Source organism: Numida meleagris, chromosome 2, assembly GCF_002078875.1.
Source record: "Numida meleagris isolate 19003 breed g44 Domestic line chromosome 2, NumMel1.0, whole genome shotgun sequence".
Classification (NCBI taxonomy): domain Eukaryota; kingdom Metazoa; phylum Chordata; class Aves; order Galliformes; family Numididae; genus Numida; species Numida meleagris.
In genome coordinates this window covers 135,707,996-135,735,131 of record NC_034410.1, presented here as the reverse complement: position 1 = coordinate 135,735,131, position 27,136 = coordinate 135,707,996, and the positions used below count along the sequence as shown (strand labels likewise).

At 43.7% G+C, this 27,136-nt stretch overlaps 1 protein-coding gene and 2 long non-coding RNA genes across 20 annotated transcripts in view; 2 read left to right on the top strand and 1 right to left on the bottom strand.

Moving 5' to 3' along the window:
* The window catches only part of LOC110393262, a 98,514-nt gene extending 94,418 nt beyond the window's left edge, over nt 1–4,096 (bottom strand). For 2 of the 18 annotated variants that reach the window (XR_002434913.1, XR_002434925.1), the window contains exon 1: nt 3,355–4,061. This is a non-coding gene — a long non-coding RNA (uncharacterized LOC110393262). Of the gene's footprint in view, nt 1–3,354 lie in introns of all 18 variants that reach the window. The other 16 variants (XR_002434923.1, XR_002434927.1, XR_002434915.1 and 13 more) reach the window with 15 other exon arrangements.
* Nucleotides 3,461–5,997, top strand: LOC110393263. The gene is made up of 3 exons (XR_002434930.1): nt 3,461–3,557; nt 5,365–5,438; nt 5,864–5,997. It is a non-coding gene; the product is annotated as an uncharacterized LOC110393263 (long non-coding RNA).
* On the top strand, nt 6,926–25,865 carry HAS2 (hyaluronan synthase 2). The gene is made up of 4 exons (XM_021387804.1): nt 6,926–7,530; nt 15,582–16,208; nt 21,154–21,255; nt 23,020–25,865. The coding sequence occupies exons 2-4, from the start codon at nt 15,582–15,584 to the stop codon at nt 23,947–23,949; spliced, it is 1,659 nt and encodes a 552-aa protein (XP_021243479.1). The 5' UTR covers nt 6,926–7,530; the 3' UTR covers nt 23,950–25,865.

Below are 27,136 nucleotides of genomic sequence, written 5' to 3'. Positions count from 1 at the left end.
GGCACTAACAGATATGGTTTAGTGATGGGACTTGGTAGGTCAGGTTTGAGGTTGAACTTGATGATTTCGAAGGTCTTTCCCAACATAGATGATTCTGTGATTATATTATTCAATGATTCTTTGTCTCTGCATTGTTTCCATGCTTGTGCCTACTCAGAGAATTCCTTCTTTCCCCATGACTGATTACAGACTGTCCCTCACCATGGCCCAGGCAGACTACAGCAAGCTACAGCAGGAAAAACTGAAGTCTGCATCAGGGCATGTTAGTGTTGTCAAATCTCCACTACAAGCTCTGATATGTCACCTGCTTCTGTGAACACCTTCAGGGAAAGACCCCCTCATCATCAGGACTTCAATCTGATAACAGGCCTGAAAGAGCAGAGCCTTTGAAATCTGCCCTTGAAATCACAACTGAAAACAACATTTTCAGTAAAAAGATTAGGAGAGCAAGCTGAATCAGTCTGTCATCACTCACAAGTTTGCTGTGTTACTAGGATATACACTCAAACACACTTTTGTAAAAGATCTGTGACATGTTCACCCCCTTTCTAATCATGGGAGTAAGCAAGAAAATTACTTGTCATGTCTTTGGCTATGACCAGATCATATCTTTTTGTGTGTGCAAGCTGCTGGGCATCATTAGGACTTTCTGATATTTATTATTTACAGGCAGCTCTGCTCCATTCAGGTTCATTTTCTGCTCCTCAGTGTAACACTGCTGGACACTAACACACATTCCAGATGAACTGCATAACACTGGGCCAAAACCTTCAATAACTATGCAGCCACCTGACCAACCAATAGCCCAAACAGCTTAGCAGCCATACACACCAACACAACCCCCTACTCAAACCATGAGTCAAATAACTCATCAAGGCCAGAGTGTTCCCCAGAGTAGGAACTGCACCTTTCTCAACTGATTTTTAGTCATCATACAAAACATGTTGCTGTAGTCAAATGAGGTGGGTCCCATCCTGAGGTGTGCACCCTTTCTTGGTAAGGTGTGAAGGCTGCAAGCACACCATGCAGCCACGCTGCTCAGCAGTCAGCTGGGACATGCACAGCAGCCCACAGGTGTTAGGCTTACTCCTGCTTTCCAGGTATTTTTGATGGAAAATGTGTCATTTTAATTCAGAGTTACTGCTCTAATGTGGTACTTCCATGACAGAGACACAAGGAACACATATGTGTTTTGATATCTGGCAAATTTTCCTACAACACAGGCAGAAAACAGACCTCTGACAAGAACAAGTGTTTGAGGTCTGCTAGGGCAGCTGAACACAGATGCTTGGGAGGGTGGTGACCCATCTCTCGCTGAGATGGTGGTGATAGGGAAAGGCAGTCAATTTGCTAGCATTCACCTTTATACTACCAACATCCAAAATGAATTGTGTTCCTGAGAAGTTTGCAAGAAACCATGTATTTAGGTAAAACCAGAAGTTTGGGTGGACTGGTTAGTAAGTATCAACTACTGACAGAAAAGCACCCTAAATATAAACAAAGAAGTGATCTGAGCCCCTGTCTAATTTTCATACAGTGGTGGAAAGTCTGACTTATTTTTTTATTTCAATCTATGAAAATTTTGTTTCAATTAAAACTGAAATTCAATGAAAATTGAAACTTCATTTCAATGAAAACTTCACTTGGGTGAGTCAAGTACCTTTGAAGGTCCAGATCCCCATGTCTTGGTTGCCATGTTGCAGCTGAGGAGGATAGCAGTGCCCCAGTTGGCAGCACTGCTGGGAGACCAATCCAAACACTAAGTTGCTGGAGGCCAGGATGATGCTCCAGGCTGGCTGAGACTGCCTGCATAGCAATTGCTAAAGGCAAAGCAATTAATAAAAGCAACTACCTCCAAGCAGCCATGGGGCTTTCTAAAAACCCCTGTAAAGCAGGACTGCTCTGTCCAGTTTCTCCATCTGAAGGCATCTGGGAACGTGCAGGAGCATTTCTCCATTCTGTGAGCAGCCCAATAGAGGTGAGAGACCCAACACTCTCCCAGGTGAGGAGGTGGTCCTCTTCAGGGAAGGTCGGGGTCTACAGACTGGTCAGATCAGAGCTGCCCTGAGCTTGGCAGCAGTGAAGTTGCATGGAAGAACATGTGGCATCCTTGAGCTGCCTGGCTCTGGTCACTTTAGTTTACTAGTAGATTCATGGTCTGTAGGTCTGTCTTTCAACTGCATATGCTCTTTGTTTTCTGTGATACAGTCTATGGATCCTATATGTAATATAATGCTGATGTTCAAAAATAACTTTGAGCTATTCTAAACTGGGCTTTCACTGCTGTCATAGTAGATAACAGGCATGCGATTAAGTCACTTCCCTTAAATTAGACTTCATAAAAAGAACCCCTAACTGATCCACTTTTACTTCTGCCCCATGCTGGTTACACATGAAAACTCAGTACTTCATACCATCTTGAAGGGCATTTTTGCTAACAATCATAGTTCATAGACAAGGGTTCAGGACACATCCAGATGTGCACGACTTATTCCTAGTCTGAACCTGAACCTTCTAACTGCTGGTTAGAGCTATGGTTTTCTGTCCTATATGAAAGAAAAATCATTGGAAAGTTTAAATTTTGCATGAGTTATTTCATTTCAAAGACTAATGGTTTTCTCCAGATCCTTTAAAGTTTCACTTGTAAATAGCTCTGGATTAAAATGCCCAGAACACTGGTAGCCTCTAAGATACATAGTGAAAACAACCACAGAGTCTTAGGTCTGTCTGCATCCATACTTCATGAGCTGCAACAAATGCCTACAACATTTATATTAAAATCTGCAACTGGATTCTCAGCTGCCATAAAATCATCATTTAGGGCACAGTTTTGCTTTCACTCACAGCTGTATCAGTTTTTGTAACTTTCCCACTTTCAGCAGAACCTGCTACACATGGAAACAGATGTGAGACATACCTGATATGTCAGTCCAGTTGTTGGTAGTTTTGTGGAGCGTAAGGACAGACCAAACCGCTCTATCACTTAGTCTGACACCCTCGTTATGGAAATTCATTCAGTTATTTTTGTATTGAGTCCAATAAATTGCACTGAGCTAAAGCGTAGCTTCCAAAAAAGCATCCAGAGGATTTCAAAACATAGGAATCCACCACTCCCCTTCATCGTTACAGACAACCGTTAAAGAAAGCCCACTATGAGATGTCTCATGTCTGACTTGAAAATGTCTACGTCCAATTTCTAGCTTTTCACTGTTATAGGAAAAAGTTCTTTATTATCACTCATTTTCTTATTGTGAAGACAGATACTCATTGCAAACAATTTGCTTCTTGCATTTCTTTCTGATAAGTTCTGCGCAGTAGCTGACTTGTAATAAAAGAGTGTGTGTAAATTCTTACCTCAGAAATGTGAGATAAGAGCCCTTCAGCCCGGATGGGCTCAGCCACTTCAGCTTCACAGAGGCTTCTTTTGAGTTTTCCTGCCAGCAAAGCTACTCTGGATGCTGTTTGGGCAGTCCTGCTGCCGGCAGCAACCGGCTCCTGGTTTCCACCCGAGCACATTCCTCTTCCCCTCACCCGCAGCAGCCGCTCCATAGGAGCAGGTAGGAAATGGCTTTGTGCTTTGCCAATTATCTCTAACACAGATCTGTTCCTTGAAGCAATCAGTTCAATTTTGAAAACCGTGCTGGTCCTGGTGAGGGAGTAGGAATGTCAGTTTGTGTGTGTGTGTGTGTGTGTGTGTGTGTGTGTGTTAGGGAGAGGATTAACATATTCAAGAGTGATAGCAAAGAAGAAGAAAAATGCACATGGAGCCATATCCTCAGGCTAAAAGCAAGCAACTCCAGCTAACATGCTCACAATTCGCCCCCTAATTTGCTCTGCGATAATTAATTTATTGAATCATCATTTAAATCAAACCCCCCAAAATACCTTTTTCTGACCTCTGTCAGACAAATCCATTGCCTTGTTAGAAAATGAGAGGTTAGTTCACTGAGATTATTCTCCCAAAGCTGGGGATTATTTACATTTGTAGACAGTAGCAGCAAAGAAATCCTTTCTCCCCACTTCTGGTGATTATAAATCCCAATTAGAAAACAAGATTGTCTGATAACGGTAACCATGTAGACATAACATAACATACAAACGTAGATGTGATACGCTTCCAGCGAAACACACACATGCATTTTCTTTAACAATGTGTGGATTGGCATTAATCATATCCTCCCACTTTTAATTCCTTCCTCATACACAAAGTTAGTTTCAGAGACCTATGTTACCCCCCTTGCCCTAAAAGTGTAGTCACACAACATTATGGCTGAGAAGGACGTAGCTGCAGACGTGAGAGACTCACCACTCCCATTATGTCATTTGCTAAAACAAAGTTGCAGTGTGATGTAAGTGCTTCCGTGCCCGTAATACGAGCGGGACACGAAGATTTGTGCCACACCAGACTCTGTCTCTTGATCCCTGTTCAAACCCAGAGAGGAAAGGATTAAGCTTGTGTGACAGAATGTATTTGCAGAGTAATATGCAATCATCAGTAGAGGAGAAGTGCAGCCCTAAGATTTAAACTATGAAGAAAATGGAATATAAAACAAAGAAATAATAGTCCAAAAAGTCATTTGGTTACAACAGAGCAAAGCAATCAACCTCACAACTAGACTTTAGTTCAGAAATGATCCTAGATGTGAATTCCCCCATGCAAACAAAACAGACAAGTGCCCAGGTAGCCCAACAGAGATGGGCAAATCCATCTCCTTAAGGTATAGCTTACTGGGGTATCTGTGTGCAGGTATGGACTAGGGCCATTTGTGCTATAATAGAAACCTCTCCTGCCCCTGGCAGCACCAGAGAAAGGCTGATGTTAGGAAACCATGCTTTAGGACTCACACAGATGCCGGGAATTTGCTTGCGAAACTGTGGACATGTATGATGGTAGCAGAGCTTGGTGATAGTTCCTTGCCTGCTTATACGACCAGTGTTCTTCATGTTATAAGCCTGGCTTTACACTGGATATTTGGAAGGTTGGAAGTGATGGGATGAACAAGGGTTTCAGTAGCCCTCTCAACACCCTTCTGCCCTCTGGCCCAGCTTGGAGCAGACATGGCAGTGTCACCCTTGCCTGATGGCAGAGCTGTGCTTGGCCCTGTACTGGGAAGTGCTGCAGCACAGAACAACTACAGGTGGTTGCTGCACTAGAACAGTGCTGAGTAGGGAGGAAAGCCAGGAATGGGAACGCCTGAAACCTCTGCAGTCTAGAAGTCTACCCATGAAGTCTATCATGCTTGCTAGGCCCTTCTGTACTTCTAAGGGATACTCCAAACCATCACAAACACTTGTTCCCAGAGCAGCTGTCTTGCCCCTGCCCATATTACTTGTTCTTACTTTTTTGCTATGTCCTCTCCCCAGATGGCTGACTTAGGTCAGTTTGCCTAACACAGGGAAGAGACAATGCAAAAGCAGGAACGAGGAGGCTGAAGACGGTAAGACAGCTGCTTTCCTTGGTTCTGCCAGGTTAAAACAGCCACAAAGCTCTGGCTTAACTAGTGGTAGACTTGTTCTTTGAAGCAGACCAGCTTAGAATAATAGAATAATAGAATCATTAAGGTTGGAAAAGACCTCCATGATCATCAAATCCAGTTGTCCACTTACCATCAATATTGCCTACTAAACCATGTCCCTCAGTGCCACATCTCCATGTTTCCTGAACACGTCCAGGGATGGGGACTCCACCACGTCTTTGGGCAGCCTGTTCCAGTGCCTGAACATGTTGTCAGAGGAGAAATTTTTCCTAATATCCAACCTGAACCTCCCCTGGTGCAAACTAAAGCCATTCCCTCTCATCCTACCAAGGTTTCTCATGCAGCTCAGCTTCCATGCGCATCCTAAAACTCTTATTCCTCTTCAGCACACCCAGAAACCTGACCACTTCACCATGGTACCTGAAAAACCTCCACTTCAGGTAGCTACCGATTTGCAACCATGTTTTGGACACGAGGAGAGTCCCAGTGCAGCAGGAACATTTCCATGCCAGGAGATACCTCGCGGCGAGGAGTCACCTCCAGCTTCACCAACGGTGTCTGGGCACCATCCCCTTTGTAGGCTTCCTCCTGCAAGCAGAGACCTTTGTGCGCCTTGAGAAAACGGGGGCCGAGCAGCCGAACGTCGGGGGGGTCCCGGCCGTGCGGGGAGAGATCCCTCAGCGCCAAGAAGCGGGCTCCCCGCGCTCCGCTCACTTCAACAGTGCCACCTAGTGCCTTTTTTCCATCACTTCAAGTGGAAGTGGGGGCTGGAAGCTGGGGAAAGGCAGTTGAGGGAGAGAAGGAGCCCAGCGGAACGAGTGAAAGCTGCTGGAAGCCGACAGCAGCGGTTGGGCTGGAAGCTGCGGAGCCCGGCTTTGGGTGAACTGAGAGACGAATTCTGGCGACAAACTAATAAATCTGAAAGCATTTTTCAAGTTCTTAAACCGTCTAACGTGTTTCCGGGCTTGTTTTAACGCGAGTGACACGGGTATTGTTGCCAGGGGGAGCTTTCTAGGGTATTTACTACAGCAAATGTTTCCGAGAGTGAATGGGTAAAGCAGAATTGGAAACTGCAAAGTTCATCCATTCATAGAGGCAATTCCCTTATTAATAAAAACCAGCAGCTGCAAAGCTGTCCCAGCAGAATAGCGGCGGTGGGAGGGACGAGTCCCACACCCCAAAGCCAGAGATGCGGGGGGGGGGAGGGGGAGAAGTGGGGGCTCTCCCCAAGTGCGGGGCACGGAGAGGAAATCAGGTGGTGGCGACGGGTGTGTATTGCGTTTCTTTGCAGAAAGTGCAACTTAGCTAATTGAATTCCTGCCTCTGCCAATTGAATTGGTCCTTGGCTGAGATCATTTCAATGGGCAGGGTGGCTGCGTTTTTTTTTCCCTTCTTACAGGAGTTCGTTCCCTCCCCTCCTCTTCCCATCCTCCGCCTATTAAAACAACTCAAGTCTCACTTGTTAAAAGACCCCATAACGTGGAGAAGGCAGAAAAGCAGCAGCAGCAGGAAAGGAACAGACGTCTGGAAAATATTACCCGTTTGCTGCTGCTGCTGCTGAGAACTGAAGCAGCTACGCGGTCCGCGAGGCATCACCAAAGAGCCTTTATCTGATGCTGCACATCCCAAACTTTCAGCCGCTGCCGCGCAACTCCTCCAGGCTCCTGCCCAGCCGGGTTTGAAACAAGGTCTTCAGCTTCGACCACGAGAAACTAACTCCTAATTTATTATTTCTAACTTTTTTTTAATTATTATTATTATTTGAAAAAAAAAAAAAATCCCACGACTTTGAGCTAGAAACTGAAGGCAGATACATTGTAATAGGGAAAACACGTGGGAGAAAATGAGTAGGACTGAATAGCCTTAAGCGATTTTTTTTATTATTTTCATTTTTTAATTATTTTTTATTTCTGAGCTTCTGAATAAGTCCCTGAAAAAGTGCGATTTGATCTTTTACCTCAAACTTGGAAACTGTTCAGCGGGAGCAACGGTACGTGAGACCACACAGCTGGCTGGAGCCCCTCTATGACCAAAGGACAGCCGGACAAACAAGGTAGGAGACTGACCATCACCCTTCTGGCATCCCCAGGGCAGAAGCCGCTCTCCTCCTAGCCCCACTATTTCAGGGAGGAAGGCGGAAAGAGGTCCCCAGACACGAGTGGGGCCGGGAGAGGATCTTACCGTCTCTGTGCTACACCTATTCCAGCAATGAATAGGACTGCAGTGAGGATGAATGAGGTTTTCAGCTTCAACCCCTCCCTCCGTGTAATCCGTTTAGGATACTGCTGAGCAATACGGTTTGGAAGGAAAAAAAAAAAAAAAGTTAAATTAACAGAAGTTAAATCGATCGAGCAACAGGTTGGGAAGGCGTTCGCCGTGGGGGGGAGGCAGAGCTGCCCCCAGCCCAGGCCGCCTTCTCCCCTCGCACGCAGCGCCGGGAGGGGACGTGACAGCGGCGGCGGGAGGGATGGGACCGCAGGAAGGGAAGCGAGGAGGAAGGCTAAGTCCCGCCTCGGAGGGGAGAAACAGCACGACCAACATGTCTGGGCGGGGAGGGAGAGACGGCAGAGGCGGGAGCTGCGGCTGCCCGCGAACTTCCAGCGGTGCCGCCGGCTGCCGCCCCCGCCCCTCCGCGCAGCCACCGGCGGGACCCGGGCTGACCGCGCGGCTCGGCGGCGGCGGCGGCGCTGGGGGCCGCTTAGGAAGGGTCGCCCCCGAGGGGGGGGCCGGGGGAGGCAGCTTCACGGGGTGCGCCTGGAGAAGGCGGCTCCGGAGCAGCCTCGCAGCCCCCTCCCCGCCCGCCACGGGGTCCCGCAACCCGCGAGGGTCCCGCAGCCCGAGGGCCGCCCCCGGCCCCCTCCCCACGTGGCAGCGCGGGGGATCCCCCCCGGCGCCCCGCCCACCCCCCTGTGACGCAACACCGCCGCCGCCCACATTGGCCGCGGCTCCGGGCCGGGGTTCCCCTGCAGGAGCGGCCCCGCGGCGGCGGGCGGAGCCGGGCAGCCCCCGCCCGGCACCGGGACCTCGGGGATCGCCCCGAGTGGGCTCCTCGGCCCTGTCCTCAGCGGACTTTCCCTGCACCTGTCCGAGCTGCAGCCTGGAGCTGTGGCCGACAACCAGCTCTTGTTGCTAGGAGCCTTAATGCTCTTCATTCAGTGCCTTAATATCTTGGCAAAGATGCAAGTAGGGCTGAAAGGGAACTTAGGGGAGGGCCCACCGTACTACACCATTCCTGGTGGGCTTTGTGAATCTGTTCTTTGGGGGCGGTAGGGACCCCACATCTCACAAGGCATAGGCTTTCATCTGCTCTTGGTCCCCATAGAGCTCACGATCTCCTCATGGATCATCTTTCCATGGGCGCTCACCCACTTCTCCAGTACTGGTGTTGTTGCTGTGTGAGCAGAGCCAGGCCTTTATTCCATTCTAGTAAATCCCATCCTACACGCAAGGGCAACAACACTTGGGCAAAAGTTTTTCCAGTAGAAAAAGCAGCTGTGACGGGTTCAGTGGAGCTCCCCATGGCTGTGCTACCATCACATTCAGCTGGCGTTTATGGTATGGAAGCAAATCAGATATCTGCTTCATTTAATTACTACTTGAGATTAGTGCATAAAGCAGCAAATTACTCTTCCATTCAGTGCAACGGGACTGCCTACTTGGCTAAGTCAAACACGGTATTACCTGTGTTTGATAAACAAATTACAAGATAATGAGTTATGCACATCAGACAAATATTTACTCACTGGAGTAAGGCATGGAGTCAGCCCTGTGCCAAAAGTGTCCATGGACTTCATAAACAGCAACTAGAAATCTGTTCTAGACCAGAATATTTTTAACTGCAATTCCAAATGTCTGAATATAAATATGAATTACTTCTTGTATTATTTCTTAGAGCTTTTTGTTTGGGTTTTTTGCTTTCTTTTGGTTAACTTAACAACCAGCATCTCACCATCTACATGATGGAGAAATCCGCACAGCAGTTACTCACACCTCTAAGAGAATGAATGTGGGCACTTTGGGGGGGGAACATACATTGAGCAGACAGGAGACTGGATTTGCTGATCAAAGACTGTGAGTGCAGATACAGTTTACCATCATTACCAACCTTGTTCTTTACTTTAAACCTAACCTCTGAGTTAATTTTAGTCTTATGTGAGCCCTTTCCAGAAGATCAATGGCATGACAAAATCTGGAAGTGATAAATAACCAAAAGCACCAGATATGGTAACTCTGCTGCAGTAAAGATATACAGATGTAGCATAACTTCTCAGTTTCCTCTCTGCGGTCTGTAAAACAGAAGAGGCACTCTGGGCAGCTATTTGATGCTCCTAATTATCGTGTACCTGGAATCATTTGTACTTCAAAGATAAATGATTTACTTTGCTACCAAAATAAGGCTCAGTGTTTCTAAATATTGAATGAAGATTTATAGCAGATAATGTTTGTGTTGAGTATATGTGTGTAAGGCCACATACACACATAAGGGCTGCATGTACACACACTCCAACACACTGTCATTCAAGCAGCTGATCTGTAGAAGCCAATGTTATTATCCTCACAAAGAAGGAGTTTTTTTTAAGGCTTGTAAAAGTTGATACTCCTCCTTTGGTTATGTGTAATGCAGCCCTAAGTAGCTGCATACACATACAACCACGTGTGTCAGCTCTTATGTTGCCAGCCTCACTGATATCAGGTGTCCTGCTGATAGGGTAAGAAAAATGTTTTGCTGTAGAAAAACTGACTGCCCTACTATCTCTACATTCAGATGAATATACGAAAGGAAAAAAGGAAACGGTCTTGTTTTCTTTGAGGAAAAAAGTTTTATGGAAATTGGGAATTGTTTGGTCCCATGCGACCCAGGAAAAGTAACACCACATGCACAACACATATCAGTAACCACAGCTCCATAGGCCTGCAAGAGCCTCTAGCATGGTACTGATTCCCATTTACAGGTGAGGAAGCTGAGGCAGAGAGGTGAATTCATTTGCCTAAGGACACCCAGCAGATGAATGGCAATACCAGGAACAAAATGCCAGTGGTCTGAGTCCTGATCCGTTCTCTCTGATTTTCTTCCTTCAAGAAATACAGTGGTTAAGCAATGATCAATCTGTCAATTTTCACAAGGGAGATTAATAGGTATAATGAATACGTCAAATGTACGTACATATTTTTGTCATGAATACTCCAGGAATAACAGCTTCACAAAGAAATTTTAATGTTTTCTTTACGTCTGCACTACAGAACTGTAAGATAAATTATCCACCGATTTCTCTCTTCAGCGAAATACTTAAGTGCACACTTCTCTTTAATGAGATGGCTAAGTGTTATGCTGAAGCCAAAGCACTAGGCTTCTGAGGACCATGACCAGTAGGCACTCAAGAATTCAGCTTCTATACAGGCTGTAAAAATGAGACACTTTTAAATGTTCTCACTGCTCAGCACTTCTTGTTGCAACAAAGATTTGCAGGCAAGGCTGATATGCAGTTTATCCATGAGACTGGTTTATGTTATTTTGGTTTGAATTGGGATTGTGTTATAGAAACGAGTGCTACGTTTGCCACATTCTTCATGCTTTGGTTTGAATTGAAAAGTGACACTGAGCACACATGTTGGATTCCTCTTGAATGAAAATAGTTGCAAGATGCACCACAAGAGCAGACAGTTTAGGCACAAGTAGGGTTTCAATCCATGGGGTCTGATTAAACTTAGTTCAGGGTACAAATGGGCAGTGGATGCAGGGTGGAAGTTGGGCCCTCAGCACCACTTGTTCCTTTTTTGCAGATCTATTCCTGTAGTATTGGCCTAGCTGGTATGTTTGAATGTTGTACCTGAGAGACAGACAATCTCTCAAACAGAAGATGGATGAGCTGCATCCCATGTGTTGCAAGCAGACCTGATTTCATTCTGACCTCTGGTCAGTCACTGGTTCCAAGACCTGTGTAAGCAGGTGCAAAGCACCACCTGATTGTTTCCTTGAGCAACACCAGCTGGTACAGTATAAATGAACAGGCTACAGATAATATTGGTGTGAACACACGTCACTACACATAGACTTTCTGAATATGTGTTTTCCTCTATCCTGTGTATTTCTTTCTTAAAATATTAGTAACAATTTTTTTTTTTCTCTTTGTCTCCTGATTTTGCAAAGGGATGTACTATGTACAGGTTCTCTTGGTCTCAGGGATCATAGAATCATAGAATCTTAGAATGGCTTAGGTTGGAAGGGACCTTAAAGATCATATACTTCCAACTCCCCACCATGGACAGGGCTGCCTCCCACCAGCTCAGGCTGCCCAGGGCCCCATCCAACCTGGCCTTGAGTGCCTCCAGGGATGGGGCATCCACTTCTGTGGATGCTTCTGTGGGCAGCCTGTGCCAGTGCCTCACCACCCATGCATGAAGTCTGATTATTAGCCATATGGCCAGACTGTGATATATAAAACAGATATATGAGACAGGTGAACGAGGACTCCACTACCTCCCTGGGCAGCCTGTGCCAGTGCCTGATCACTCTTTTCAGAGAATAAATTTTTCCTAATATCCAACCTGAATGTCCCCCAGCCAACTTGAGGCCATTACCGTTTTCACGTTTCATTTCTACTAGGTGGGCTGTTAAGAACTCACCTGCTCTGTTCATGGAAGTAAGCAGCTAGAAGATCATGACAGTAGATTGCTCAATAGTAGACTTGGAAACCTCTCTACATTCACTCATTGTGTGTGTACTGACACTGACCCTGTTTGCTGAGGGTGTGCTAAAGCATGTACTGGTTCAGCACCTCAAGGTTCGATGGAGTTGCCCATAAAGGATTTAGATGTCCAAACTGCAAAGCAGCATTAGCAGTCCTGTCTTGATCTTCCCATGCAGTACATGGGAGATGCAGCACCTCTTAAAGGAACCTGATACAGCCAGTGCCCTGGGTAGGGTATTATTTTACAGATGTCTGCAGCTAATTACTGAATATTTGAATCGTCAACCTTATTGCTCCCAGGATAACCTTACTGGGTAAAATCCCTCAAGGAACTGAGGATCCGTTAAGCTGAGGCGTAAAACACTAAGCTGCGCTGATCATATGAGGTGTGTACTGTATACCCACCAAGTAGTCAGATGTTGAACAGGGCTCTAGTGATGGCAACTTTGAAGATAAGCATTTCAATTTGGCTGAAAGAATATTGCCAGCACTCAGAGTGATTATTTAGGAAATGCCTGAAAAATAATTGTGGTTTTGAAAGCTAACATCCGTGTTTGTCCTTCACCAAGCACTTGACACGTGTATCTTGACTCAGCACAGTGTTATTTTAGGTTTGCAATTTTCACCCGCAGTGCTATGCACTGCTTCTCTGATAATACTTGATTCTAACTTTATGTGACAACTTCAGGAAAATTTTGACTGATGTATTACTAAGATGTCCTTTTACACTTCACTGTGTTAGGCCGGGCTAGGTTTTCACAACAGTACTATCTGATCTTAAAATCTATGATGCAGCTATTCCTACCCTCAGTGCTATTATTTGACTCAGCAATTCATCTTTGGCCCCAGACTTGGACAAACATAATTTCCTCTTAACTTCTTGGCTCAGTTATTTGAGAAGGGTGGAGAGTTTTTGGCTTCTTTGCTGTTGTTTGGGCACATTCAAGCTGATACATATCAATTCTGCTGGGCAAGTTATCAATAGATCATGTGCTAAAGTTTGAGAATATTGAGCAATTTTTCCAGACTTTGCCTGAAATGCAGTCAGTTAAAAGACATGCTTCAATTGCATATACAAAGGGGCAGGTTTCTTTGATGAATTTAGATCAAAACACTTTATTTTCCCAAGGTTGACACTCAAAGGATACAAAAAAAAATACTATTTTATTAAGAACAGAAATCCATTTCTTGATCTTAAAAGAGTGGGTTTTGTGAGGGAGGGAAATTGTGCTGCAATGACAAGATCAGAGAATTCATTTCTTTTTCCTTTTGGTGCAAAAACACTATATAGGAGAAGAAAAAGCAGTAACAAATTAATATAAAAAGAAGCCTGGTACAAGTGTATAGTCAGTCAAATGCAAATGCTCCAGATCTTAATCTAAATCCTGTGAGCTATACCCATACAAGTGGTCCATTGATTTCAGTCATATAATTCCTAATGTAAGCAGACTTCAGCTCCTGCTCACTAATAGGCATGTTCTATTTCTGGCAAGGGAAGAGAAGTTGTGGACCCCAAATGGGAAAGCCTAGTACAACTGCACCATTAATGAAATATTCACCTTGATGCTGGTGACCTTCTGCGTACTCAGGGGATTAATAAACACACAGGCTATTTGACTTCAAGGTAATCTAGAGGAGATCCATTACTTAATGTTTTCTAAAGCCCACCTATTTTGGGCGCTGCATTTAATTCACCTATAGCAACGGCTCGTATAAGCTGTCTTTTATTAAGCTTCTTGACGACCCCTCATTGTGAAAGACTTTCAGAAAGACCAGAGCAGAGACTGGTGCTGTCAGGTGATTACAGCACCTGTCAGAGCCCAGTCATAAGTATTCAAGGAAGTCCTAGAGATAGGGTCCAGTTTCTTTAACAGCGTCTCCAAATATACATCGAAGAGACTTCTTCCCATCCTGAAATGTAAGACCCTAAATAGCCACTGGAGAAAAAACATAGTCTTTGCAGTCTCAGATTTCATGCTCACCTGGTTTATTTTTATTTTGTAAGTTGTTCTGTCTTTCTAAGCCTGTAACATTTCAGACAGAAATATAATTGGTGACAGCTATGCTGCTGCACTTTGGTGGTGCTTTTCTTTCTTCTGAGGATTTCACAAGAAAGAGTTAAAGACATATATGATGTAATGAAGTGCAGTTCCAGCCTCAGTTTTGGCCAATAGATGATGAAACACACTATCTGCAGACAAGCAAGATGTTAGCAGCAGGGAAAATATGAATAAGGGTAAGAAAACACAAACATTAAGTCCATTACTCTGAGAGGCCCAAATTCAGCAAAATATTCAAGCATGTGCTTCAGATTCTTTGACTTACAATGTGCTTGTTGGCATAGCCTTAAACAGACATTATCCATTTTATGTCCCTAAGGTCAAATTTATTGGCATAAAACATCATTAACTTGTCTGTAATTATGAGAGAGTTGTTGTATAAAATGGTTAATGTGACTCTCCACAAAAAGCAGTGAAGTAACAGTCTATTCTGCCTACCTGCCTGCCTACATGTTTGTCTATCATTTATTTTGAGAATACCAAGCACCTTCCATGCCTGCTAGCTCCTCCATAGCCAGAGCTTAGCCTGAAAGATTTTACAGCCAGGTAGGCTATGCATGCGGGAATTGTCACAATCAGCTGATACTCTAATGAATTTCAGAGTTCAGAATGAAGCCTTGGCTCTGTTAAATTAATGAGTGTTTTTGCTACAGACTTAATCTCTGTCAAGCTTTAGCCTTACACGCACATGCTTGCACGTGCATATATATCTACATACACAAAAGTATGAATAACACATTTTTGCAATGTTATTGAGAAGACCTTTTAAAGCACATGTCTGATCATATAAATACAAATTACAAATATAGTCAGACATCTGTCTAAAAAAATATAAATACTTTCAGACATCTGTTTTAAGAATGTCTTTCCAATATTTTTTGCAAACATAACTAAGAAACAGACGCAATTCAGGGTGGGATGCAGTCGTGACACGAATGGGGGGCAAGCAGAGGCTGCACAGACGTTCAGCTGTTCTTCCCACCCATGTCTATATGAAGAGAGCAGTGGCCTGAAAGCCTCTTCTCCAACTCCCTCAGGGTAATATGACAGAATCTCATTCAGCAAGCCCAGGCTGCCAAATTAAGACCCTGACAAAGACAGCACATTCTTTGAGGACATTATGAAGAGTAGAGCACCTCCCTGGTATATTAAGGTATATTTGACTCTTCACATGTAAGGAATATTGCAAACAGGAGATAGAAGTTGAACATGTGGTCATGTAAGTCCATGACGTGACCAGAAGCATGGGGTGCATCTGCTGGTGCTGAACTCAGTGTTGACACCATATGTGCACTTGACAAGGTCTTGTAGTGGGAAGTGGTAGCTCTGCTAACAGTTTGCATGCTTTTTTGCAGATGTATTGTGAGAGGTTTATATGTATCCTGAGAATACTTGGAACCACACTTTTTGGGGTGTCCCTCCTGCTGGGAATCACCGCTGCTTACATTGTGGGCTACCAGTTCATCCAAACAGACAATTACTACTTCTCCTTTGGACTCTATGGTGCTATCCTGGCATCACATCTCATCATCCAAAGCCTGTTTGCCTACCTAGAGCACAGGAAAATGAAGCGGTCGCTAGAGACTCCAATCAAGCTGAACAAAACTGTTGCCCTTTGTATTGCTGCCTATCAAGAGGATCCTGACTACTTAAGAAAATGTTTACTTTCTGTGAAAAGACTGACCTACCCTGGAATTAAAGTCGTTATGGTCATTGATGGGAACTCGGAAGACGACGTTTACATGATGGACATTTTTACTGAAATCATGGGTAGGGACAAATCTGCCACTTATATCTGGAGTAACAACTTCCATGACAAAGGTCCAGGTGAGACAGAGGAGTCTCACAGAGAGAGCATGCAGCATGTATCTCAGCTGGTCCTGTCCAACAAAAGTGTTTGCATCATGCAGAAATGGGGTGGAAAAAGAGAAGTAATGTACACAGCATTCAAAGCACTGGGGAGAAGCGTGGATTATGTACAGGTAGGTATTAAAGCACCAGGTCAGTGCCAATTCAAACACACTTTGAAAGAAAGCAGCTTTTGTATATTTTGTGCTGCATGTTAGAGGCCATCCTAGTCCCTGATGAACACAGTGCTCCTTTCAGTCTATTTGGAAACAGCTTGACCGTTAAAAGTGTATTTTGCTACTTTTTAAAATGGTCAGCCTATCTGTGAATATGTTAAATCTATGCACCAGCTATTGGAGAAATCTGAAATATCTCCTCAGGCTTCAGTACTTCTTCCTGTGGTTTTGCTTCAGGCAAAGCCAGTGGCCTGCTGAAGACCCCCTCTCTGCTCCTGTAAGTCTAGATCTCGGGTAAAGTTTTATTTCGAGAGAACTTCAGTGGCCACATATGAGAGCAAGCAGACAAGTATTTGGTGGCACTAGGGAATATCTCAGTGGTAGAGTCTGTGAAAAAGATGGGGATATTTTGAAGCTTTTGAGGGCCGTGCAGAGTATTCAATAAAAAGGTCAACTTGCAGTCTTGAAAGAAAGATTTCTGCAGCTAAAGCCTGAAGGAGCTTTTGCTTCATCACTTACAGCTGCATTACCTCACTCACCGCGACTTGGCCTTTAAAGCCCTTATGACAGTGTTCACTTAAAAATGAATTAGGCTGAGTCCTCTCTCCCCGTTTCCAAAGCAGCAGAGACACATTTCTTTCCAGCTGCCTTGGATCCCGTGAAAGATTTTCTATGTTTGTGCCTTACACATGGAAGCACTCCTCACTCAGGCAAACAGACTGTAGGAAGTCCAGGAGGCCGTGAGTGGAGGGAGGTGCATAGAACTAGGCCAGACCCTGAGGATCATTAGTTGTATATCAGTATACATTAGTTGTATATCAGTTGTGTATCAAGACCAGGGAGATTTATTCCACTAAATCTTGCTGATTATGAGACAATCTTCCTAATTAATCACCCTCAGCCTTTCCTGCCCTCTCCTGACATCAGCACATTACTTTGCCTCCAGAATTCTCCTCTGGTGGGACAGTACGTACACTGTCACTACAGCATCAGGAACCACCCTGTTCTCAGAGCTTTAAGAGTTACTGGAGTTTTAAAAGCAAGGCAACAATTTAAAACCCATCCTTGAGCATTTCCAAAACTTAAGCTGATTTATTCTCTGAAAACAATGGACTTAAATTCTCCATTGTCTGCAGTTTGATTTTGAGCTGCGAGGGACTGTGATGGGATCAAAAATGCAGTTTTTCTGCATTAGCATCGTTTTATAATCACTTCCCACAGTAGCATCAGATTGCAGAGAATGAAGGCAGAGAGGAAACAGATTCATGACAACTTTCCTTTCTCAGTCCAGCTCTTGCATTTGCTCAGAGAACCTGGAAAAAGTGTTTCTCTTTCAACAGTCATACCATAAACTAAGAAAACGGAAGAGATGTTTGTGGTCTCTCTGTCAAATAACACTCCTGACCTGGCTCAGAAGTCCTGATGAATGTGTCAGGGACTAAAATGCTGCTGTAAACAGCCACCAAGGGTTGCACTGACGACTGATGTCACCGTCACATCTATGTTATAAATGCATCGCTTTGGTGGCTCTGGTTGGCCACAGTCCTAATGCAGTGCAGGTTACATATGGCTCTCTTTTGTGCATTAATGTAGGCTGAGATTTTCCACGCAGCTCTTACAGGGTATCTTTAGGACTAAATTACTTTAAATTGGCCCCACATTTTAGGGGCTGAGTAATCTGGATCAGTGATCAACCACTTTAAAAATTGGACCAGTCAGTATGACTGGCCATGCCTGACACTGTGGGCCTCATAGTCCTTAAACACACTTTAGGCCTAAGAGCAGGTGATCATAAGCAGACATGTCAATGTGGATAACCAATATGTTGCTCACAAGCAGAGTCTCACTAAATACGTGAAACCACTGTGAAGGCTTTACTTCCCACCTTGAGGAGGCTAGGGGGGTGCAGACAATTCCACAGAAGAAGTAAAATGGGAGACATTATCAGCGTAAAGTTAGCTAGTGCAGTCAGTGTTCAATTCATCTTGACTTGATCCAAGTACCTGCGTGGACCACCCAGCACAGTCTGAGCTCCGTGGAGCATCTTGGTTTTAAACCACCACTGGTTGCAGCAATCATTTGAACAGCTTTCTTGGAGCTGAAGGCAGTAGCATGCAAGGTCAGGTGTCCCTTTCATGCAACTCTGTGACCCACAGCGGTAATTTCTAGGTCACCCTGCCCGTATGTGGAAAAATGGCAAACTGGCTCTTAGGCTGTGCTGGGCCACCCCCGGCTGGCTAGCCCTTGGTGCATTTCATTCAGGTTCCTAAGTTGCTTCTCTCAGGGTATGTCCTCTTTTCACCTAGAAAAACCTCATCCAAATGGAAAATGACAGCTTGTCCCAGGAACGCAGGCATGTCCACTGTTCTGGCATGCCCAGGACACATGCTGGTCATTTGTAAATAAATGCTGTGTTTTCAAGATTCCTCATCTCATAATAGCAGTGTTGCTCATGGCAGGTTTCTCTGCTATAGATAAATGCATCTGGTGGGTGGGGACTGCTCAGCCACATTAACAGGCACAGGACTGAAATCCAAGGAGCTGGGGAGGAGACTGACCCAGTCTGACCACTTGTGGCCATAAGAAATGGAACAAGTATCTGCCTGAGCCCTGAATACCAACAAACAGAGGATTTGCCATGCAGAGCACTCAGTGACAGCTTTGCCCAGAAAGTCCCGGATAGAAATGTAGGCATCCTTTCTTCCCTTCATCAGAATTAACGCTGCTTTTCTATCACCATGTGCTATCACTGATGACAGCTTTTCTCCAAAGCTGGAGGAATACATTAGCCACGTTACAAAGGTGATTCCCAGGCTGAGTCCTCCAAGGAGAGGAGCTGGATACTCCAAGTTAGTGGAAGCTGGAGATGCCTGTGGATTTTCTCCTGACAGAAATATGAGAGCTCTCATCAGCTTTCACATTTCAGCCTCCAAGTAAGCATGGAGAGGAAACATTTTGGCAGACACTCAGCTGCATGACAAGCTGTGCAGCCTGGTTATCATAGAATTATAGAATGGCTTAGGTTGAAGAGGACTTTAAAGATCATCCAGTTCTCTGAGCATCTTCATGGACCTCCTCTGGACCCAATCCAACAGTTATTCCTGTACTGGGAGCCCCAGGCTTGGACGCAGTACTCCCAATGGGGCCTCATGAGAGCAGAGTAAAGAGGGGACAGTCACCTCCCTTGCCCTGCTGCCCACCCCTCTTTTGATGCAGCTCAGGATACTGTTGGCTTTCCGGGCTGTAAGCACACACTGCTGGCTCATGTCCAGCTTTTTGTCCACTAGTACTGCCACGTCCTTCTCCTCAGGGCTGCTCTCAATAAGTTCTTCTCCCATCTGTACTCATGTCTGGGAGTGCCTTAACTCAAGTGCAACATCTTGCACTTGCCTTGTTAAACCTCTTTAGGTTCTTGTGTGCTCACTTTTCGAGCCTGTCCAGGTCCCCCTGGATGATGGCCCTCCCTCCTATTGTGTCAATTGCAAAACTCAGCTTGGTGTTATCGGGAAACTTGCTTGTAACCTCCCAGCTCAAGTCTGGCCCATAACAGAATCCCTAAAAACTCTCCTTCACTTAACAGAGCAGGAATAAATATTTCTGCTCCTGTGGAACAAGGGGGCTTAGGCTGAGTTGAAAAGTTGGATAAAAGGACACCAAAATTAAGACTCCTGATATGAAGTCTTGCTTAGATTTAATTTAATAGTTTATTCATGCAGAACCACTGACTTCTACCCCTACCATCCCCACCTGAAATCACAAGAATGTGAATTCTGGATGAAGTGGGAGGAGGAGGAGAATTTGTAGGGCAGCATCTAGCCAGCAAGAAGAGTGTTTCTGGGACAGCCTCCCTCTCAGGGAGCTCAGAGCATCTGCAGAATGAGTTCATGGACTACTGGGGAACTGCTTTCAGCAGCAGCTGGGACAAGGAGACACCCGCTTGTTTTAAACAGGCTGCAGCCTGTGTCATTTGCCTCCGAGCAAAGGAAAGCAGCATCAGCTGCCTTGCAGAGCGGCCAGCTTGTCTGAGCCCTCCTCCTACTCTCCAGGGGAAAGCCAATTCCTAATGTACACAGTGTCTAGTTGACTGGGAGTGTTTGTGTGGTTGAAAGGCCTGTGTATGTCATCTATTTCTGCCCTGGTCTCATGGAGTACTGCACTTTGGGACTTGCTCCTTCTGGTCTTACTTAGATATTTTTTATAAGAAAGGTGGAGGAAAATGGCAAATGATTTCTATACATCAAATCTCAAATCCTTACACTATTAATAACACATCATACATCTAAATGTACAAATGAGTTTGTTCTATAATCCAAAATACGTATCTTACATGAATTTCTAAATCCTTCTGTGAGTGAAAGAACTATGAGGTTTCTTTCCACATTCCTAGCTGACTTTTTCTTTTTTTTTTTCTTAACAAGCATTTGGAATTTAACTCCTCACTCCTTCCCTCTTTTGGCAGCAGGAGACATTTAACCAGGGTACTAAAACCATGCAGCTAACACAGGGGAACCCTATGTCAGGGCTCAGCAGGAATCAGCAACACACCCACGAACATTGTCTTGCTCTGCAGTGCCCCATCTCTGAGAGCATCTCTTATTCAAAGTTGTCAGCCCAGTGTGCCAGTAAAACAAATAGAGCTGATACAGAAGAGAGGACTGTTTACGTGCATGGCCCTTACAAGCACTCTTGTAAGGGTACACTTACAAGTTTCATTCAGCAGCACTTCTTGCTGCCTGATACAAATGGCCTTTAAGAAGTATCAATGCAGACTCCAAAGAGAGATTTAATTGTATTCAGGAGAATATGCCTATAGAGACACTCACCACTCAAGTGATTTTTATTCTCTGTTCAAGTGTACTCCATAACCAACCCACTTTTGTTCTTGGTTTTCTCTTTCTCATAGGTCTGTGATTCAGACACAATGCTTGATCCAGCTTCATCAGTGGAGATGGTAAAGGTCTTAGAAGAAGATCCAATGGTTGGAGGAGTTGGAGGTGATGTGCAAGTGAGTACAATGGGGAGCAAATATTTGAACTGCAGTATTTTTCCCTGCATGGAATAGCATTGAATACACAGTGGTATCATCACAAAGGCTCATGTGAGTCCTTACTCTTTCTATCTGTTGAACAGAATTCTAACTCTCAGATATGAGCACTGTGTGGTTTTAACACCCATAGAAAGCAGATAAGTATTATTCTCCCCAAATATGTGAAAAATGGGACACCAGGACTGTCAGGCCTGTTGGAGCATCTTTGAGTTATCTGGGCATGATTGTTTGTTCAAGGTGCCATAGAAAAGCTTTAGGGCACCAAGGAACAGAGAACAGGTCTCCCAAAGCCAAGTCTCGCACCTCACACCTTACTTGCTAATATTAGAATCATAGAATCATAGAATTGCTCAGGTTGGAAAAGACCTTCAAGATCATCAAGTCCAACCGCAACCTAACCATACTACCCTAACTCTAACAACTCGCTGCTAAATCATGTCCCTGAGTAAATTACTATTAGCAGCCAAGATTGTCACAAATAAAACCCTTTTTGAAATGCAGTGCACTATGTACTCTGTGTATTGTTGAGTCTCCTATGCATCTCTGTCAGATGGGACAATGGGAAGCCCCAAGATCAGCCCAGTTTCGCTTCTACGAAGACTTCCAGCCCTTGATGAGTCTGGCTGACAACTACTGCAAAATGCTGTTCATTCCTTTTGACACAAATGTTTCTGCTTCAATTTACAAAAAACAAAAAAACAAAAAAACAAAAAAAAACTATCTGAACATTTCAGTTGGCCTTGGGATTGGTCCCTTGGTCCAGTCAGGCTTTTACGTGAAACGAAGAAGAAAGGCCATCTATATGGGCAAGCACTTACTGAGGAATGTCCCAGTAGTCAGAAGTATTTCAGGCATGTGGCTTTTAATTCCAGAAATTAAGATTCCTACAGAAGCCTGAATATCTTTGCGGCTCTGATCTGATCACAAACCAAGCTGAAAACGTGGATGTGAAGACACTGACTTGGGCGTATGCACATGCTTTTACCTCTGTTGAGTGTTCAGACTCAGTTTATAGCTATACAGTATTTTAAGTGGATGCCTGAGCTTCAAGTGAGCTTTGGGGCATACTGAAGAGGACTGAGCTCTTTATATGAGCTAAAGCATGACTGTTGGAGTATCACAGTATGTCTTGGGGCATAATAACAGTGCCAGTACTCCGGAGTCAAATCAAACAAGGCTGTTCCCCAGAGGGCCTGATTTCACATATGGGATCATAGTCCAGGATCAAACATCTATGGCAAACCTTAGAAGACCAAAAATGTAGGCCAAAGACCATGTGTTCAGCCTCTCATATCCTGTCATAGCTTTAGGAGGGCTGGAAAAAGTCCTGTGAGAAGCAAAACTGTTCACAAGTGGGGCAGAGGTACAGGAACCTACATCTTGGACTTCTGCATCTCCTGGGAGAGGCTGAGCCCAGCAGGTCCTTAATTGGGGGTGAAGAGGAAGGAAAAATGAGCCAGGAAAGAAGTTTCTTGGTGGAGAGGAGGAAAGGTTGTGAGAAAAGTGATCATTTTGGTGGAACAGCCTCTTGAAGATTTTACCTTGCCTTTTCTGTCAGTGTCCTGGACTGTGTAAGGTAGGTGGCAGGTTTAACATTAGAGTGAGGTTCCCCTTATGTTTTGGCTAGCAGTACTCCAGTTTCTGCAAATTCCTTATTGATCCAGTGTGTATAATTTCCATCTCAAGAGCTCATCTAAAATGCCAACTTCTTGTATTTTGCAGATTTTGAACAAGTATGATTCCTGGATCTCCTTTCTGAGCAGCGTGAGATACTGGATGGCATTTAACATAGAAAGAGCCTGCCAGTCCTATTTTGGCTGCGTACAGTGCATCAGTGGACCTCTGGGAATGTACAGAAACTCTTTACTCCATGAATTTGTGGAAGATTGGTACAATCAAGAATTTATGGGCTCCCAGTGCAGCTTTGGAGACGACAGGCATCTAACTAACCGAGTGCTAAGTCTGGGCTATGCAACAAAATACACAGCTAGATCCAAGTGCCTTACCGAAACACCAATAGAGTATCTCAGGTGGCTGAATCAGCAGACCCGCTGGAGTAAATCATATTTTAGAGAGTGGCTTTATAATGCAATGTGGTTCCACAAGCACCATTTGTGGATGACCTATGAAGCTGTAATCACTGGATTCTTTCCTTTCTTCCTTATTGCTACAGTCATTCAGCTCTTCTACAGGGGAAAAATCTGGAACATCCTCCTTTTCTTGTTGACAGTTCAGTTAGTGGGCCTGATAAAGTCTTCCTTTGCCAGCTTCCTTAGGGGCAACATTGTCATGGTTTTCATGTCACTCTACTCAGTGTTGTATATGTCAAGTTTACTGCCAGCAAAGATGTTTGCAATTGCCACGATAAACAAAGCAGGGTGGGGCACATCAGGAAGAAAAACCATTGTAGTTAATTTTATAGGACTCATTCCAGTCTCCATTTGGTTTACAATCCTCCTAGGTGGCGTAATTTTCACTATCTACAAGGAATCAAAAAAGCCATTCTCTGAGTCAAAAACAACAGTTCTCGTCATTGGTACAATCCTCTATGCATGTTACTGGGTTCTGCTATTGACTTTGTACTTGGTTCTTATCACCAAATGTGGCAGGCGGAAGAAAGAGCAACACTATGACATGGTGCTAGATGTATGATGTTTCTGTGGGAAGTTACCCAGAGAGTTTCAAAGCAACCCAAGAACCTTGTAGTATCTGTGGCATGGGACGAATGTTGCCAAGGGAAATGGATCACTGCTGCTGGGAATAGGACATTTATATTCCTCTGGGTTCATTTTCATCCTGCCAAAGTAAGAAAAACAAAAACAAAATGATTTTTTTTTCAAGGGGGAAAAATCAAACCACACCGTTTCAACCTGTTCGCATGAAAATGGGAGAACTTCTTTGTTTATGCACTTTTTTATTGTGCATACGCCTGACAGTGTTACGTTCTATATACCTCACTGGTCATGCTTATGTGTGGACAGGAAGAAAAGGAGTCTGGAGAATCAAGAAAAGGATCTTACAACCCCTTGCAACCTAATTTATGAACTTCTCTTTTTTATAGTTCTTTTTATAGGAAGGGTCTTTTGTGTTAGGCTGCCAAATGTAATGCCAAAGGTAAATTTTAAGAGGCCATTGGCTGAGCTGTATTTTTATATTATTGTATTATTTGTGTGTGTGTATTTTTAAGCCAACTTTTTTTTTTTTAAATCACATATTTTATATTTTACTATCTGCCAAAAAAGTTGCCTCCCCAACATTTTGTTCTTTAGCCTCCTTAAATATATTTGGGAAAAAAAAATCAATTTCTCCCCCAGAATTATGCTGATTTAATATTGTTCACAACAGAAAGCATAAAAAGTCTCTGCGTTTTTGCAACTGATTAATGGTTATTTCTGTGAAAAAGTATTTAAATGTACTCTGAAGACGTTTATTAGGAAAGGCCCAACATTGACAGTTTTTGAATACAAGCATATTTGTCCGTAAAAAAAGGCCAAAGGGGTAGATATGTGCAATCTGGGGCTTTGTTTTGTTTTGGATAACACTGTCATAGGGAAATCTACTTCTCTGCTGAGAGCACAGTATCTCTGGCATGCACAATAGCCATTTGATATGCCAGGCCTTGATACTATTGAAAAAGGCATTGCTATAGGAGAGATCCCACTGATTTTACATATGATCTGAAGAACCACACGCTTCTCATCTGAAGAAATATCGGACACCCCAAACTACTATTGACTTCAGTGATGGGTGTAATCTGCTAGCGACAAGCAGATAGTTTAGATTTTTTAGTTAAAAAAATACATGAAAGGAAAACATATAATCACTTTCAAAATGTGGGTGCCTTACTATAAAACATCTGCAGTGCCCTTCATAGAGTTTACAGATAATATAAACATCACCTTCTCTGACATCCAGTGTAACACAGTCCCCTGTACTAAGCCCAGCATTTTGTGCCTGACTAAAGCATATCTACCAGAAAAGAAGCCAACTTGTATCTGAAAACATCAAGTCTTAGCAAATTCATCACTTCCTTGGTGCTTAATAGTCCATTTTGGACATTTATTTTGGACCATGGTTTTGTGAAATAACACTCAGGACTAAATTCTACAGTCCTTCACCAGCCAAAGGGATGTGGCATTGAGCCCTAATATACTTTATAAAGAGCAACAGAATGCCAACTGCATACAGATATATGCCCTTTTTAGATTCTGGTATTTAAAGCACTGTGGTAAAGCAGAAATCAGCATATGATGCTTAAAGAACTTAGAAGCATTTTCAGCTTCTTTTTTTATGCAGACATGAGTAGATTCTGCTGTAGAATGAACTGCACACACACTACCTTATTTGTTTGATTATCTTGAGGTACATGATTGCTTGAAAGTCATACTAATTTTATGTTAATGATTGGAGAGTTGATTCATGTTGATTAAAAATAGAACAGTATTAAAAAATGCAAAAGAAACAGAAAAAAAAACTTGACTATGCCTTTTAACTATTTATGATGTAAGTTAAAGCTTGGGTTAACATTCAAATGTCAAATAAATCCTCTCATTCTATAAAAAAATGAATTAATTGCCTGTATTTATTCTAGCAATTTATTCTAGCAGATGTACTTCCAATATAGGTTGTATAGTATAATTGTTACTTTCATAAATAAAATATTTTTGATAAGATTATGACTAATACATGGTGTTTCTGATCAGCACTTTGGCTCTGAAGCCATAAATCTGGATGGCTTGGGGGATGTTGTTATGGTGTCACCAGTCTGATTTCCCAGCAGGAATTTACCACTGAGAAGCAGAGCAGCTGGGGAGCACATATCTGGAGGATGCAGGGACTAGGAACCAACCCACTCTCATCCACTGGAAGCCACTAACCCCCAAAATTAGGGAAGCATCAGAGAATATGTGCCTAGTCCTCTTCTTGTGCAGCCCTCTACTGTGCTTGTTAGACTATGTCTGGATACTGTGACCAGTTTTGGGAACCTCAGTACAATAAGACATTGGTGAACCAGAGCAAGTTCAGTGTAGGACCAGTATGATGTTTGGGGCTGGAGCACTGGCCTTGTGAAGAGAGGCTGAGAGATCTGGGTGGGTTCAGTTGGAAAACAGATGGCTTTGGCCACCTAACATCATCCCCAATACCTATAAAGAGGTCGTCAGGAAGATGGAGCCTGGAACTTCACAGTGATGCCTGGTGGGAAAATGAAGGTCTCTGATTTGAGTTGAAACAGGAAAGGTTCGGACATAGTATAAACAGAAACTTCTTGCCCATTATACCAATATAAACAGAAACTTCTTGCCCATTATGCCAATCATGGACAGGCTGCCCAGAGACCTAATGCAGTCTCTGTCCTGGGAGGGTTTCAGGACTAGAATGGATAAAGTCCTGAGAAACCTACTCTGATCTCAGAGTTGTCTCTCTGAAAGAACATGAAAATGTCCTTAGACAAATTACATTCTTTTAATAATATTTCTTCTCAAAATTTTCTCAAAATATTTCATTTCAAAATTATTTTGTTGTATTTTCAACTTGTGGAGTAAAATAAAATGTGTTTTTCATTAATACCAAATGCAATTGTGAGCTGCCTGTCAAAAGAAAAATTCATGCTTTATTTTGAAAAACACAGGCATTTTTCAGACTTTAATAGATGATTCCAGACTATGAAAACTTCCTCAACTACAAAGTCCACAGAATACTTAAAAAATACATGTTTCCAAAAAAAAAGAAAAGAAAGGAAAAGAAAGGAAAAAGAGAGAAGAGAAGAGAAGAGAAGAGAAGAGAAGAGAAGAGAAGAGAAGAGAAGAGAAGAGAAGAGAAGAGAAGAGAAGAGAAGAGA

Bases quoted from the DNA above. Each gene is read 5' to 3' on its own strand.
- HAS2 (XM_021387804.1), top strand. From the start codon at position 15,582: ATGTATTGTGAGAGGTTTATATGTATCCTGAGAATACTTGGAACCACA. The intron at 16,209-21,153 runs GTAGGTATTAAA...TCTTTCTCATAG, and splicing joins GAAGCGTGGATTATGTACAG to GTCTGTGATTCAGACACAAT. The intron at 21,256-23,019 runs GTGAGTACAATG...TGTATTTTGCAG, and splicing joins GAGTTGGAGGTGATGTGCAA to ATTTTGAACAAGTATGATTC.